A 16,168-nucleotide genomic window follows, 5' to 3' on the forward strand; every position below is an offset into this window, starting at 1 on the left:
TATTTATTAAGATAAATTATTGGGTTGTGGAACAGTGTTTATTATTGAAAACATTCAGTGAAGACCTTTTAATTTCAAATTCATGTCATGGGTTTGATGTATATGTTTCTGTTATTTGTGAACAGAGTATTGATTATGCATTTTATGCTGAATAAAATTAAATGATCTATGTTTGTTACTTAAAACATAGTCACAGATTTGAGCACTAGTATCAGAATTAGAAGTATCTCTAAATAACTAGTATATAGATTTATTGGAAGATAACTTAACAAAAATTAAATACCTCAGCTAGTTGCTGCCAGACTTCTTTCCTTAGATACGAAATGCTGAAAGGTGAAAATGGAGACTAAATAAAATCTTTTTTTATTTTTTGGTTAGGCAATGGGGTTAAGTGACTTGATCAGGGTCACACAGCTAGTAAGTGTCAAGTGTGTGAGGCCGGATTTGAACTCATGTCCTCCTGACTCCAGGGCCAGTGTGCTATCCACTGTGCCACCTCACTGCCCCTGACTAAATAAGGTCTAAACAGTTTTAGAATAAACATCCTTAGAGGGGAGGAGAGAAAGATAAGAATGAATAAGATAATGTGGGATAAGAAAATGTTGCCTTTTGCTGCCTTTGAAGTGTTTGGTTATGGGAGAAGTAATACTTTGGGAACGACATAAATAGCTTCAGGATATTAGTGTATTTCTGAAATTTGTAATAATTTGTCTTCACAAACAGAAAAATCAGTGCCTCTCCTTTCTTACATATCATTGATATAACTTCCTTATCAGCTGAAGAAAAGAGGTCTGCATGTTGGAGCATGGCTGTTTATCCTTTATCCTAGTTCCACTGCAAAAGCTATTTATAGTCTATATGGGGTAGTACTTGTGGGTGGAGAAGTTGAACTGATGATATTTTAGTCCCTTTAACTCCATTCCTCAAAGGATCTGTTGGGCCTGCTAACAGAATAAGCCAAGAAAATCTTAGTTGCCTTGTTCTCTAGAAAATCCTTAGAGGGGCATGGCCCATACTTTGTAATGCAGAGCGTAGTGTCATTTTAACTTAAGAGTTTCCAAGAAGATGATAATTGATAATCCCTCTTGGATAGTTCAGGTTTGAGTCAATGGTGATTTCCATGTTTGTTTTAAAATGGTCCTTTTTCTGAGATGTTTAAAAACATCATTATGGGAATTATAGTGCTCCTACCCTTTTTTTCAGTTAGGATAGTGTTCCAGAAAGTTGTATAAGTATTGAAATCTTAAACTATCGAAGAATTAATTTTCTTAAATTATAGTAGTGTTTCTCCCTTCCTTTTCTGATCTCTCTCTGAGCAGGAAGCAGTTTGTTCTTGTTAGTTAAAGGTGAACTTTTGCTGCAGCATATCTTTGTTACATTAATTAAAACTTTACTGTGGTTTCAGATACATCATATTCATTTTCAGACCAGATCTGCATCCTGTCCTGTGGTTGAAAATTGAATCATACAATATGTTTTAGTGTTTTGTTAAAAAAAAAATTACTACATACATGAAAGACTACTAGAATCTCATTGTGGCTCTGAAAGGGGTTGAAATTTTAGCTTTTGTGCTAATTATTATGGGATTCATAATGTTTGTCCAGATTCCTAAATTAGCCAACCAAGTCATAGGATTAGTTTTTTGATAATAAGATATAACAGATTTTTTAGTTTTGCCCATAAAGGAAAATGAATTTTATTGTCCTATTAGAATTCTATCATCAGTTGAGTTTCTCCTTGCCATTCCCAAGACAGGTTGGCTGTCAGTAAAGTATGTATAAGCTGCATTTTTTTTTTTTACACCTGTACAGGTTGATGATTGCTGTGTTATCTATAAAAACATTCTTCCAATTTCTACTCTTTGTTACAAGGTGAAGGTTTCAGAATTCATGTCAATCCTCTTTAAATGTATATAAGATACAAAAATTACTTTTTATTTTTAGTCTAGCTTGTTTTCTGCACTTTGTTTCTTTGGGCCTCAGTTTCCTCATCTGTGAACTTGAGGGATTGAACCAGCTGATCTCTTAAGATTCCTTCCAGCTTTAACATCTTATGAGCTTTTTGAGTAGTCTTTTGAGCAAGTTTTGTGGGTAGATATATGTTGAATGCATGTCCTTTGTTATGAAATGCTTCATTCTTTCCCTCTGTATTAATGCTTGAACAGTACATACTTAACAGCATTTTTACTGTATAGCTCTTTACTACTTTTGGTAGCCTAGTGTTTATTATTTGTTATTTATAGGCAGATATTGGGGACCAAATTTCTCTGGCATATGTTCTTGCAGGAAAGCTGGCATTTTCTGCTCTACCTTTCCACCAGCAAAAACAGCTCTATCAAATTAGCACACTTGCCATTTTGTTACAGAGCTACTTTTAGTGAATTTGCAGCCAAGCATGCTAAAGACTCCAGATTCAAAGCAATTGAAAAGATGAAAGATCGAGAGGCCTTATTTAATGAATTTGTAGCAGCTGCAAGAAAGAAAGAAAAAGAAGACTCGAAGACCAGAGGTGAGAAGGTAAGGTGGTTTTAGTTCCAGTGGTGTGATTGATGGGAGTATGAATGGATAGTGACTAAGCTGGTATTGGGTTTCTAATACTTCAGTTTATGGGATAAGTTCAACAGTTTTTTTGGCTTTTTGTTATCTTCTAAAATTTCATTGTATAAGTCTTCCATCACCTTGTAGGTAGAATTGCATAGATTAGTAACTTCTGAGTGAGCTATGTTGTATTGTTTTAATTGATCATATATTTAATCTTTTAAAGGCAAATAATGACATTTTTAAGGTGATGAAAGTGAGAATTTTTTTTGGGGGGGGGGCCTGGAAAACCCAGAACTAATTATTTTCATGCCTGCTTACTCAGTGGTAGCAATGCAATTTCAGAATTCTTTGTAAGTGATAACATTTAAATTTCAAAGAACTTTTTTATCTCTTTCCTGCGAAAAGGTAGCATTTTAGAGACTTCTTAATCTTTCAGTAAACATATCTTATGTATAAATTACTGCTTATCAAAATTAAAGGTCGACCATTAAATTTTAATGAATTCCAAATGTCATTTGACAGCAATGTCAAGTGTGGAGCAAGAGCTCACCACTGGGAAGGCAGGCTGGCAGGGAGGTGGCATCAGTAGTGCACCATCAAAACATGCAGCCGCCCTCCTTAATGTCCCTGTATGTTGTGTGAATGGAGAAAAATAACCTCTGGAGCCTAATCATTCTTGACATTTGAAATTGCTAACACTCTCTAAAGTAGAAGTAATGCAAATTTGATCTCCTCGGAGATGATGAGAAGAAAGCAGCCTTGCTTCTAGGAAATAATACTTTGATATGTAATATTTAAAACAGTATGATAATGGTATACTTGTAATTTAAATGACAATTCTAGATAAATTACTCTAGTCAGAATTATTTGAGTCTTTCTAATTAGCTGTTTTATTGTGTTTCTGTCAAAGTAAAACTGTTCAGCAGTACTTTTACCATTGACATTTTCTGTAAATGATTATGCTTCCCAGAGGAAATATACATAATTACATACTATATAAACATTTTATATACTGTTGGAACCATGCCTATGGAATTGTTAAATTACTTTTGAGTTTTAGAAATAGACAATTTCATGAGTTAAAGAAAGATAAATAAACTGTTTTGATATTGCATGACTGTTCTTAGACAAGTTGTTTCTTTTTGCATTTAAAAGTACTGTTCTTTTTCTAAAAACCTTTTGTAACCATTTTATGTATTCTGTTTTATAACAAGTGGATAGATTTTACAGTTTTGTGCTGTGCGGCCTGTCAATCAGTTCAGTCTGACAGCTGTCAATCACTGACACGCAAAGTATTATGGGATTCCCTAGTGAGGAAAGAATTGGTATCTCTGTGTGGTGACTTTAGCCTCCCGCAGTTCCGGTACTTTACATTTTTTTAGTTTTTTTCCTTGTGAAGTGATGAGAGTTGTGCCCAGAATGTGTTAACTTGAAAAAAAAATATTAAAGAGACGTTACATCTAAATACACCTAAAATATTTTCAGCCTTATTTTCTTTTACTTTTAAAATTTTAATTCTTTAAATTCTAACTTTGATTTTGTACCATTAAAAATAAGGCAGCAAATGATGAAGTGAAGCTTTCTCAGCCAGTATTAAGTTTGCAAATTTAATTATTAACTATGGATTCTACACAGAAATCTTTAAAGTAAGGGTTTTAATACAGTAGGTTTCATTTTGATATTTTGAAAAGTGAGGTCAGTAAACACTTGAGTATTTTTGTTAACCACCTTGACATTTTTCTTTTAAAAATATGTGGGGACATCCGTTGTCACTCTAAATTTTATTATGTTTTTGAATAAAAAGACCAGTAACATGAATCTGTGTTGGCAGTAATCATTTGTAACTTTACTTGGTCTTATGACTGGTTCTTACCTTTGTGGCATTAAAATGTTATATTAGATAGCTAAAACAGTCATATTTTAAAAATTGCTTCCATGTTTTATACTCTGGCCTTACTTTAGAATCCCTGAGAAATATTGTCTTTCTGATGAAATGTATGCTTCTGTATAGACTCTTTATTGTAATTTTAAAAAAGCTGTGGTTCCAAATGCTGTCCATTTTGTTTTGTGAACTACAAGTATCTCTTCAGCATCTCTGTAAATAATGGGCATCATGGTCATGTGTTTTTTTTTTAAAATCTGGTGGAAATGCCCTTAAAATGTAATAGATGCTTTGTTGTTTTTTATTATTATTATAATTATTACTGAGGCAGTTCTGGGTGTTGTTGTTGTTGTTGTTGTTGTTGTTGTTGTTGAAATTGAAGAAACAGCTGCCTTAGAATTCTTATTTATGAACAAAGTGACTAAATTTGGTGAAATTGTGGCTTAAGATTTGTCTTGTAAATCTTACTCAACAGTTTATCTCATTTAAGAAGACCTACCTCTAAGAATTGTGGGTCTGCTTCAGATATGCTATTTCTCCATCGTGTTGTAAAACAGCCCCATTTTGAGTCAGAAATTTGTTGAGGTCTTCCAACTCAGTAAATGAATACTGGTATTGTAATGCAAAAAGAGTCTTTCCTCCACAAATAAATAGATGTTAAGAATGCAACTGTTTTCAAAGAAAAAATTAGGGGAGAATGTGAGAGAATTCATTGCAGTGTTACTGGGAAGCATATTGAGTGGATGTCAAGGCATAGTTTTAAAACCACAGCTAACAATAAGTAATTTTTACCGACTAAGTAATTCTTTCCCTCAGAATAGTACCTAGAATAAGCCAGTCAAAATTAATTCTGTTAATTAATTTTATTGCAAATAGTTGCAATATTTCTTAGTTACATATCACACATTAAAAAAACAAAAACAAAAACATAGCAATACCCTTACTTTATAGGCTTCACTTAGGCTATTTGAAAATGCTTTTAATTTGTATAAATTCCTATGGCTTAGAAAGATTCATGTTTGATACTGCTTGCATGTTTCATTTTACTTGGAAAGACAGCTTTCATGTAGTGAAATGTTTCACAGAGGTTTTATATTCATCTTGTCAGATTCATAAAAGGCAGATTAGATGAACATCAGTGATTTGCATCATCAAATGGTTCTTTGATCTCTATTGAATAAAAGATCTTTAATGGTTCTGATTGAGTTAAACCTAATTATGAGTCAAGTTTTGTAGTAGAAATGCCTGCAGCTGATTGGTTCTATCTTTTGATTCACTTTATTATGTAGAAAAATCTGTTTATAGTTTGTTTTAAGAATCTTGGAACCTTCAGTTGTCCAGAAAGTCACATAATTTAATAGACCAACATCAATTTCCTGTTTTAATCCGGTGGTATGATAAATGAGAGTGTGGGGTGGAGGTGATGGATTTGGAATAGGGTGGTGGGAAACACTTAATTTATTTTTGTATCCACACGTCTCTATATAGTGATGGAATAGGTCTGACTCCACTCTTGATTTCTCATTCCCTGGGACAACAGGGTCTGAGAGTGATGTGAAGGCAGCATATTTAATACCTGGGGGAGATGTATACCTGTTATTGACAGATTCTGAAGGGAGTCTTAAGATCTTTTGTTAAAAAGATATAAGCTGTTCCGAATGACATCCAGAATGAGAGTATCAAGTGAGGTATCTAATTCCCTCTAAGGGCATAAACGTACCTCATTTTTTTTTTTCTTTCTGGTTTAGAAAAAAGCTGTTTCTTTGTGGCAATATTAAAAGTTAAACTGTCATTTAGTATCTGGTCTAATGTGGTGGTACCTCATAAAGTTAGTTTGTGATACATTTTGAGTTGCAGTAGTGGTAAAAGAATACATATGGTGACTTGTAAGGAGAAAAATATAATCCAAACCTTCTTTTCTTAATATAATGATACATTATGGCAAACATAAATATTGGAAATATTGGTTTGTGCTTGCCATTTAGAATCAGAGTATAAATATATTTTTCATTATTCCCCTTTGCCCTCCCTAGCTACCACATTTCTTTTTAAGAATTTTAAGCACATGATGATTCTGTTGGATTTTTGCCAGCAAAACTGAATGAAATTTACTTATCCTCCTTGTTGATATTAAAAAACAGAAAACTTTTACTATGTTACTTGTTATAATAGCATTCATTACCATCATGTGAAACTAATAAATATTTTGCTGCAACTCATTACAAAGATTTAGCAAAAAATCAATCCTATGTCAAAGTAAATTCATACTTTATGGAAACATCTAAGACATAAAATTGTAGTTGTGTAAGAAATTATCCTCATTTGTCTTAAGTGTTATTCACCAAAGAAAGAATTCATCTTCTCTTTGGTAGATCTCAGTCAAGAACTTTTATGATTTGGCAGACTTAAAAAATTATAAATAAAAAAATTTGCTATTCTTTTCCTAAAAATTAGCCAACTAGAGATCAGGTGCTCTGTAAGATTTTACATATTTCTCATCTTTAAGGTAAGTACGTGTTTTTGTCAAGTAGCAGTTATTAGTAAATTAATTTTCTTACAGCATGCTCTTTTTCTTTCCCCATTTCATATCCTGTTTAAAATGTAGATCAAATCGGATTTCTTTGAACTACTATCTAATCACCACTTGGATAGTCAATCTCGATGGAGCAAAGTAAAGGACAAAGTGGAAAGTGACCCACGTTACAAAGCAGTAGATAGCTCATCAATGAGAGAAGACCTTTTTAAACAGTATATTGAAAAAATAGCCAAGGTACAGTATGTGTTTATTTGTAGTACTTTATATCCTTAAATGGCAGAAAAAGTATATTTGATGTGTTCATCAGTACTGCTTTAATTCATCAGTAGAAGTTTATTTTGAAATGCATTTTGGAAATTTACATTCTTAACAAGAACTGAATTTGAAGAAATATTTGACAAGCTAGTTAGTCTAATGGAGTTGTTTGAAAATAGAATCTTTCTTTTTATAGAATTTAGATTCAGAAAAAGAAAAGGAACTGGAGAGGCAAGCCCGAATAGAGGCAAGTTTACGGGAACGGGAGCGAGAGGTTCAAAAAGCTCGTTCAGAACAAACGAAAGAAATAGATCGAGAAAGAGAGCAACATAAACGTGAAGAAGCAATTCAGAATTTTAAGGCTCTTCTTTCTGATATGGTGAGTGTAATATTCACTTTTATTTCACTTATTAAAAATCTTTGTTAATTCTGTGAACCTTTTTAAGGTATATTCAGCTTGACTGTAAAAGTTGTATAAGTTGGTAAGTTATTTGTAGTTATAGTTATTTGTAGAACTATATATAAATATATGAATATAAGGTGGGGTCACTATTATATGTTAGTTATCTAGCTTGAACAGGGATAAATAGGTATAGATAAATCATTTCCCCAAAAAACAATACTATTGATACCAAATTTTTTTCAACTTTTTTGTTATAGATCTTTCCCCATTATTCATCCTTCACTATTCCCATCACCATTTCTGCTTTTTGCTATCTACTGTTCTGTTTCAGTTTCTCTTTCTACGGTTTTTCTTTTCTGACATTTTCTGTGTGGCACAGTGGAAGGAATGCAGCTTTGTGGTTTCTCCAGATCGTTGAGAGTGCTGCTTAAGTGGCATTGTAACGTGATGGTTTTTGAGTGCTTGGAAAATTCTTATTTGTGCTCCCTCAGCCCTACCCCTACCATTTGTCTACTTTGGGCTAGAATATTTTGGGGAATCAAGAGTTTGATAAAAATTTTTGGAGATCACAAAAAGATTAATGAACAGGGGAGTCGTGTATTACCTTTTACTGCCTTTCTTTTTCCTATATAGGGTTCAGTAGTGTTAGTGAGCAAAAAAGGCCAGGATTTCTCTCTCTTGAAGGAAAGTTACCAAACACTTATTTGTAGGTCTCAGGGTATTCAGCTTGTTGAGAACGCTTCTTGTGTTTCTATTTCTTAATTTTGTATAATAATGTACTGGTGTCTTGAAGCAGTTTTATTCTGATTTTGCTGAAAAACCTACTGATTATTTGAAAAAGTGATTTACTATAGCAGATTCCATTGCATTGCACTCTATGTATGTTAGTGCTGAAAGGATCCAAAATTTCATCAGCGGAAGTATTTCCTTCAGTAACCTATCTATAATTTAGGTAGCTTTTCAGAAATAGAGATGCTGTAGCTGAAAAATTCATCATTCTGTAAACTCAGGTAGGATGGTCCTTCTTTACTCAATGCCTTTCCAACTTGGTTGTAAGACCTTGCCTAAATATTAGCTCTGCTGATACAGCTTTCAAGACTGCAGGCTTATCTCCATGTGATATTGAGGCACTGGGGAAGAGTTTCAATAGGTGTATATTTCCTTTAATCTGGTATGTTACCTTGTGCCATGCTTCATATTTGTAAATACAACACTAATATCATTTAGAACTTATGATTTGTTTTTGAAGGCGGTTTGATCAGGAGTGTAAGTTCTAACAAGGCCCATCAAGCTGGAAAGTCTTCATTTATAATCCTGGTGAGAAGCATCTTAGCCATTTCAATTCACCAAACATTTATGCAGAGTCTGCTATCTGTAAGGCATATCTAGATCCTGGGAAAGCAAAGGCAAACAATGAAACAGTCCCTGCCATTACATTTACATTCTCTTGGTGGCTATTCAACATTGTACACAAGTGAGTATGTACAAAGCAATTTTAAGAGAGATAAAGTGCTAACAACTGGAGGATCAAGAAAGGCCTTGTGTAGGAGCTGGCATATGAACTGTGTTTTGAAGGAAGCTAGACATTCAGTGAGGGAGGTAGAAGTGAGAAGGGATTGTATTCCTGACATGGGGACTGCTTGTATAGAGACATGCAGGTGGGAGGTGGAGTATTTAGTGTACAAAGAGTATCTAGAAGGCCAGTGTGAGTGGAACAGAGTCTGCATGAAGTTGAGTAATGTGAAGTGCAATGGGAAAGAGAGTTGAGAGCTAGATTGTAGAATGCTTTAAATGCAGGACTGGGGAATTGATATTTTGTCCTAGAGGCAATGGAGAGCCATTGAAGATTTTTGAATAGTAGAGTGATGTGGTTGGATGTGTTAAGAATATCATTTTGGGACCTGTATAGAGAATGGATTTGAGAGAAAAGAGACTGGAGTCAGGGGAGACAATTAGTAGTCTAACAAGAGTTGATGAGAATTTGAACTACAGTGTAGATGGTATGAAGGAAGAGTGAAAGGAGATAGGTGTGAAAGATGCTATGGAAGTAGGATTGACAAAACTTGGCAACTGATTAGAAATAGAGATTGAGAGAGGTAAAAGTCACAGATGACTCTAAGGTTGTGAACCCTTGTGATGAGAAGGATGATGATGGTGTAAAGAGAAAATGGGGAAGTTTGAATATGAGATAGGTTTGGGGTGGAAAAGAAGGAATGTGTTTTTAGATACTTTGAGTTTTACAGTTTATAAAAATGCAGGTAGGAGAAAGCCATGGTGAGAAATTTGGCTACCAGGAGATAAATTATTTTTGACTCCTCGCGATTTCATGTACTAAGGAGATTGGAGTCTGCCATAGAAGTAGTTAAAATCATGAAGTAATTTAAGTATTCTGTTGATCATCAGTAAGGATGTCTCCTCTTCATAGGATGTGTTGTCTTAATCTTATTTTCTGAATGACCTTGGTGTTTAAATATTGCATTTGAAGTTTCCCATTTTCTTTAGGCTAATCAACTTGACATTCATTTGAATGAAATATGAAAAGGTGTCTGTTTTGGTGAAATATGAAATTCCTCTTTTTTTTTTCTCCTTAAAGGTTCGTTCTTCAGATGTGTCATGGTCTGATACTCGGAGAACTCTCCGAAAAGATCATCGATGGGAATCTGGCTCTTTGCTAGAAAGAGAAGAGAAAGAGAAGCTTTTCAATGAACACATTGAAGCACTTACCAAAAAGAAGAGGGAACACTTTAGACAACTTCTGGATGAGACTTCAGCGGTAAGAAATGGATTCTTATCTATTTGTTATGTTTTGTTCTAGATAGGAATAGCTAAATAATTTGAAAAAAGGAAATACAAATTTTGACAGTTACGGTCTTTAAATTTTTATTGCTACTTCCTTAAATTCTTTTATTTCACTTCTCCTTTTTCATTTCCCCTTTTTAGAAAAGTCTTGCAGTAATTTTTACTCAACTGCCCCTTTCAGAGATTATGTTTAGCTTCTTTTCAACTTTCTGTGTTATGATTGTTCGCATAGTTAACCAAAATATCCTTTTCTGTGATCATTGATCACCTCTCTTGGACTTAGATGTCCTTCCCTTCTCTATTTTTTGATTCAATATCATGGCCCGTTTTCCTGCAGTTTGTGCACGTTGTTATCCAGGTCTTGCTCCTAAGTAACTGTTCTCTTTTTGGTGAATGGTATCTTCAAAAGTTATGATGTTTGCCCGTGTAAATGCAGGGTTTGCAGGTGAAATGTCTTAGGCCACCTTGAAAATATGGCCATGAAAATAACTCTTGTGGCAAGCCAACAAAAAGAAATTGCATTAAAGCTGCCTCACTGTCCCTAACTAGTCCTGTTACGCTTGGGCATTACAAGAGATCTCAGGTCAGTGTGTAATATTATGTACCATATGTGCTGCAGTTTGAGCTCCCCATAAGAGTAAGCCGCATTTATATTTTTATTTATTTGTCTTTTTGAAAGATTACACTCACATCCACTTGGAAAGAAGTTAAAAAAATTATCAAGGAAGATCCACGGTGCATTAAGTTCTCCTCCAGTGACAGAGTGAGTTTTAAAATTTATTTTTGTTGATATTTGTTAAGTGTTTTGTAAGTAATTGCTGACAATTATAAATAATAATTGAACAGCAGTACTACTTGCCAATGATTTGAGTCTATAGTTTAGGCTGCCTTATTACACAGTATTATTGCCAAGCATGTTGATGATGGTGCTTGCTAGTGAAGTGTTTATCTTAATTTTAATCCATAATCTGTATGTAGCTTCATCTAATGATAAAATATACAGTGGAAATTTTTTGAATAAAAATCTTCAGTTCTTGGATTGAGCCTCTGTGGATGTAAGCTATTTGTACTACTATAGATTGTGGTTTGAACGTATAGTATCCCTGAACAGTGCATATTATGCCCAGTACGGGGTTCAGCAAATATTAGCTGCTTATTGTATGCATATTTGTGTTATTATGTGTCATGGTAATATTTTATTAATATTTGTTGTGTTGCTCTAATTATTACATGGTATTTATTTAATATTGTTGCTTCTTTCCACTATGCAGAATTTTAATGTATGAGAATTTTAAATGTGTAGAATTTTGACTACTAGATTTTATTTAGATGTAATTTACTTTACTTTGATTAAATCAGTTTGTTGTGTAAAGTGATTGATTTAAATGATGGAATTCATAAACTTTTGAATCATTTACCAGGTATTTTAATGTTAACTAATTATCTTCCTGCAGAAAAAGCAAAGGGAATTTGAAGAGTACATCAGAGACAAATATATTACTGCCAAAGCTGACTTCAGGACACTTTTGAAAGAGACCAAATTTATAACATACAGGTGTGTGCAACAAATTGTTTTATATCAATGACCATTTTGTCTTTACTAGTCCTTACTGAACAGGCCAAATCAAACTTTTCATTCACACACATGTTGACATGTTAAGTTTTAGGAGTAAGAGGCCAGATGCTCAAAACTGGATCCAATAACTGTGGGCATAATTTTTTTTTTCTTTTTTGGAAGAAAGGGCCCAGATACTCATTCTCATTTTGTCTAGCCCCACCCCCTCCCACCCAGCCAGTGTCTTTAAAAAGTGATCTTTATTTTTACCTAACAGTTTATCTGTTACATTCAACTACATTATGAAAACCACATCCCATGAAGAGATTTTTTTCCCCCACATTCTTTATGAAGTAATTTTTTTCTCCCTTAATTATTAACATAGCTGAAACATTCTAAAACTATGAAGTCATCAGTTTAGACTCAACAGAACATTTTTCTTAGAGAAAACAATTTTCTGAGTTTATTAAAATGAATACATAAAATGTAAAATCATTGTCTTAAATTGGATTATTCTGCAGCGTGCTCAGTTCTTTCCCCCTCCCCAGTAATTGTTATCAGTAAAATATACATTTTCCATTGATTTAGAAATCAGTATGCAGAGAAGCATTGTTGTACGTATGCTTCTACCTGGCTTCCTTCAAAAAAATTATTTGGAACGTGATTTAAGGGTACATGCATGGGAGGATAGGTAGTGCTGAGGGTGTGGTTTTTAGGTATTTTGTCATTTGATATGGCTTTTGGACTTTTTGGTCAGGGTCCTTAATGTTTTGCATCAGCTTGGGCTTTTAAATTAGATGTGAAGTAAGACTTCTTTCTACATTTTTATAGTTAATTTAGTGAAAGATGTGAAAGTGAAAGCTTGTGAAAGATGCTGGGATTGGCAGCCCCGCAGACTGAAGTCCTCTGTTCATCCACAGAACAGGTACAGCACGGGCAAGATTTACCCACCCACCCTCAGCCCTGATCTGGAGGGACCACCACTAGGGGTGGGAGGGTAATTCAGCTTCTGAGGCCCTTTCACTCCTTGAAGTCTTTGCTGAGACGACCTACAAAGGTGACCACTGCAGTGAAATTTTTCTTTTTTTTTAAATATGAAAACACAATTAGGAACTAGACTGACATCGCCAGCTCATTTCTGAAAGGCCTGTGGGCAGCAGTCAGTAATTCTTGGGCTTTTTTCTCTTATTTCAGATCCAAAAAATTAATCCAGGAGTCTGATCAGCACTTGAAAGATGTAGAAAAGATTTTGCAGAATGACAAGAGATATTTGGTACTTGACTGTGTGCCAGAGGAGAGGCGCAAACTCATTGTGGCATATGTTGATGACCTGGATCGACGAGGTCCACCTCCACCTCCAACAGCCTCAGAACCTACAAGACGATCAACAAAATAATTCTGACGTAACTCTTCACGCCAAGGGTATCTATTAATTCAAAATGCTTGCATGAGCCACCTGTCAGATTTTTACATAAACATATAGGAGTCAGCCTATTACAAAACCGTCTGAAGAGCGGAGGAAGGAGCAGCATTTGTGAACATGGTTTTTGAACCAAGAACTCTGGAAATATTTATGCTTTTCTTTGTGTGGCATGACTGACATACATACTCAGACATCTAGACTGTCTCTAGTAAATATAAAAGCTTGAAACTAAAGATTATCCTTATATGAGGTGTGGAAGTCAGTGATTTTTGATGACATTTTTCCTAGCAGTGTTATATATGCAAGACCCAAGGAGTGGTTTATGGTCTGAACTTGTAAGATACAAGTGCCACAAACTTGGAGCAGACCCAAGTTGTTTTTGTAAAGCAGGTAAAAGAAAAACATTGTTAATTAAATTCTCAGCTGGCAGAGGCTAAGAATATTGTAATGCTCCTGCTTTTTCCCCAAGTCTCTAGAGACCAGTTTAGTTTGAATTTGTTCACAGATGTGCTTTGATTATCCCTCTGAATTATAGACAAAAATCTGGTTGCTTTAAGTGAAGATTTTTCTGGTAATTTCTTCTTGGATATGGAAACACAGTCGATAGATAACAATGCTTACCAGAACAGGACGGTTGTATAAACACATTTTTATTCACTATAGAAGTATCTTTATCAATTTCTGGATTAGAGAGTTAATTGCCCTTCTGGGTAATTCTTGTAAACTATACTCCTGTTTGAATGTTAAACTTGTGTTTCTAAAGTTTAATTTTGAAATGTTTGAATTGTTCAGTTTATGTATTTGAACTACAATAAACCAACCCTTTTTATATGTGGATTGTATATGCTTAATGTTAAATAACCTGTAAAGAAAATTTGTTTTAAAATTTGTTCTTAAAAGAAGCAGAAAATGGAAACTGCACAAATGAAGTCTGCTTTAAAACTTTTGATATTGCATATTTTTTTTAAAGCCTTGAATGCATATTTTTTTCAGAGCTTTGTGTTATGAAATTATTTGCAGTGCAAAAAGGAAAGGGATTTGAAAGAATTCTTTTTGTGTTCACTTCCTTCAGCTCATCTTTCTTGAAAGTCTTACATAGTAAGCAAAAAATGACATTTTTGCCTTTCTTATTTTAATTGATGCTTTATGCATTTCATGGCAGTTCTTTCAGTGTATCATGCATATTTCTGTGATACTATCACTCTTTTGACTCCCCATCACTTTTTGGTTCTGTTGTCCCATCTAAAACAGTCTCTTCTCCATTGTTTCCTTTTGGGTAGGTGAGGGGGGAGTATCACAGGATGTTACATTTCTATAAATGGTATATTGAACAAGGTGTTGATTTGGTTTCCCTTGTTATTTCACCATCGTTACTACTCTCCCCAAAGCCCCCTTTAAAGTAAAATGTGCCAGATCTAGATTTGTACATGTATGTTTATGTGTGTGTGTATGTATATGTATGCACACGTTACCTTCCCTAATGCCTTGTGCTTAATGAGTGTTTGTTGAATATTGAATTATATCTAGGTATAATATTTAGATGCACACAGATGTATGTGTAATTGTACGTATCAACTGTATCAGACCAAGCGGAAACTCCATAAATTTGATGGTGTTTAACTAGGATGTTTTTTTCCCCCCTATATTTTGCAGTTCACTTCTGCAAATCCGTTGAGTAACGTTGAGTATTATGAGGAGGAGTTAAAGGGACCATTTTCAAAACTGGAGGAATTTCTGTGCTATTATAGACAATACTTAACTGTCCTAGAAAGATTTTTTTTTTGAGTTACTAGACTATCTAAACATTTTTGTCACAACTTTGAATTCTACAAATTGCTGTTTGCTCAGTCATTGCCTTCCTCCTATTTCACAGTGACATTTTTCATACAAATGGGATTGCTGACATTTAAGTAATTATGTCTTGAAATATTGGAAGGGTTATTTGTGTAGATTGGGAATTCGTATATATTATTGCAAAAGCTCCAAAGCCCAGGTTCCTTTTTTGTAAGGTATCAGAACTGAAGCATGGGATATCAAAGCTAGGACTGTATATATGATGCTTTACAACAAGTAGTCAGTTATCCTTCTTACGTGTGCAACTTGAAATGATGTTTAGATAGCAAACTCTGTATTTTGACAAGACTGAATATATAATTTAAATTCCTCTTGAGAATTTTTCGTGTTAGAGACAGGGTCAGCCCTGCCTGAAAGCCAAATAATAAATAAACCCGTTTTTGCCAAATAACAGTTTTTATTTGACAATATGAGAATAAGAGATTTGGAAACACATATCTGCTGAGATAAAATTGAATAGATGCAGTGTGGCATGTTTTTTATTTGTTCACAAGTAAAAATGAGCAACAGTAATGTCATCTTAGATTCCATATTTAAGATACATTGAGAACATAAAACACAAATTAATACAATTTGTAATAAAGCATTGAAAGTTACCTAATCTGTAAGATACGTGCATCACTAAACAGGTTTTTGGGCTCTTGGGGAAAGTAGTACAGCTGTGAGTTACATTTCTGTGGCCCCACGAGCATAGTGAATTTTTTAATGACTCGGTTATAAGTTGGGGGTAAATATAAAACCCCTCTACTTCACTTAAGCATCTATAGTATAAGAAACCCCACAATTTTCACTTATTTAAAAAAATGCTTCTTTTCTCTCCACAGTGTCCTCCTACATGCTTTAATTTCTCTGTTCTCCCTCTGTCCTCTCTTTTTTGCCCTAAGGCATTTCTGAGGGAGCCCTACAATGGAAATATACTTA

The 16,168-nt window shown here is 34.1% G+C and overlaps 1 protein-coding gene across 1 annotated transcript in view; it reads left to right on the plus strand.

The window, feature by feature from the left end:
- TCERG1 (transcription elongation regulator 1) overlaps window positions 1–14,224 on the plus strand; it is a 64,480-nt gene extending 50,256 nt beyond the window's left edge. Inside the window, 7 exon segments of the mRNA XM_078150510.1 lie at window positions 2,366–2,516; window positions 7,028–7,192; window positions 7,410–7,592; window positions 10,210–10,389; window positions 11,095–11,178; window positions 11,870–11,970; window positions 13,165–14,224. Coding sequence (XP_078006636.1) covers window positions 2,366–2,516; window positions 7,028–7,192; window positions 7,410–7,592; window positions 10,210–10,389; window positions 11,095–11,178; window positions 11,870–11,970; window positions 13,165–13,366 — 1,066 coding nt within the window. The 3' untranslated portion in view covers window positions 13,367–14,224.
- The last annotated feature ends 1,944 nt before the right edge of the window (window positions 14,225–16,168 follow it).

Source organism: Phascolarctos cinereus, unplaced genomic scaffold (genome assembly GCF_003287225.1).
Source record: "Phascolarctos cinereus isolate Bilbo 61053 unplaced genomic scaffold, phaCin_HiC Scaffold_2;HRSCAF=192, whole genome shotgun sequence".
NCBI lineage: Eukaryota > Metazoa > Chordata > Mammalia > Diprotodontia > Phascolarctidae > Phascolarctos > Phascolarctos cinereus.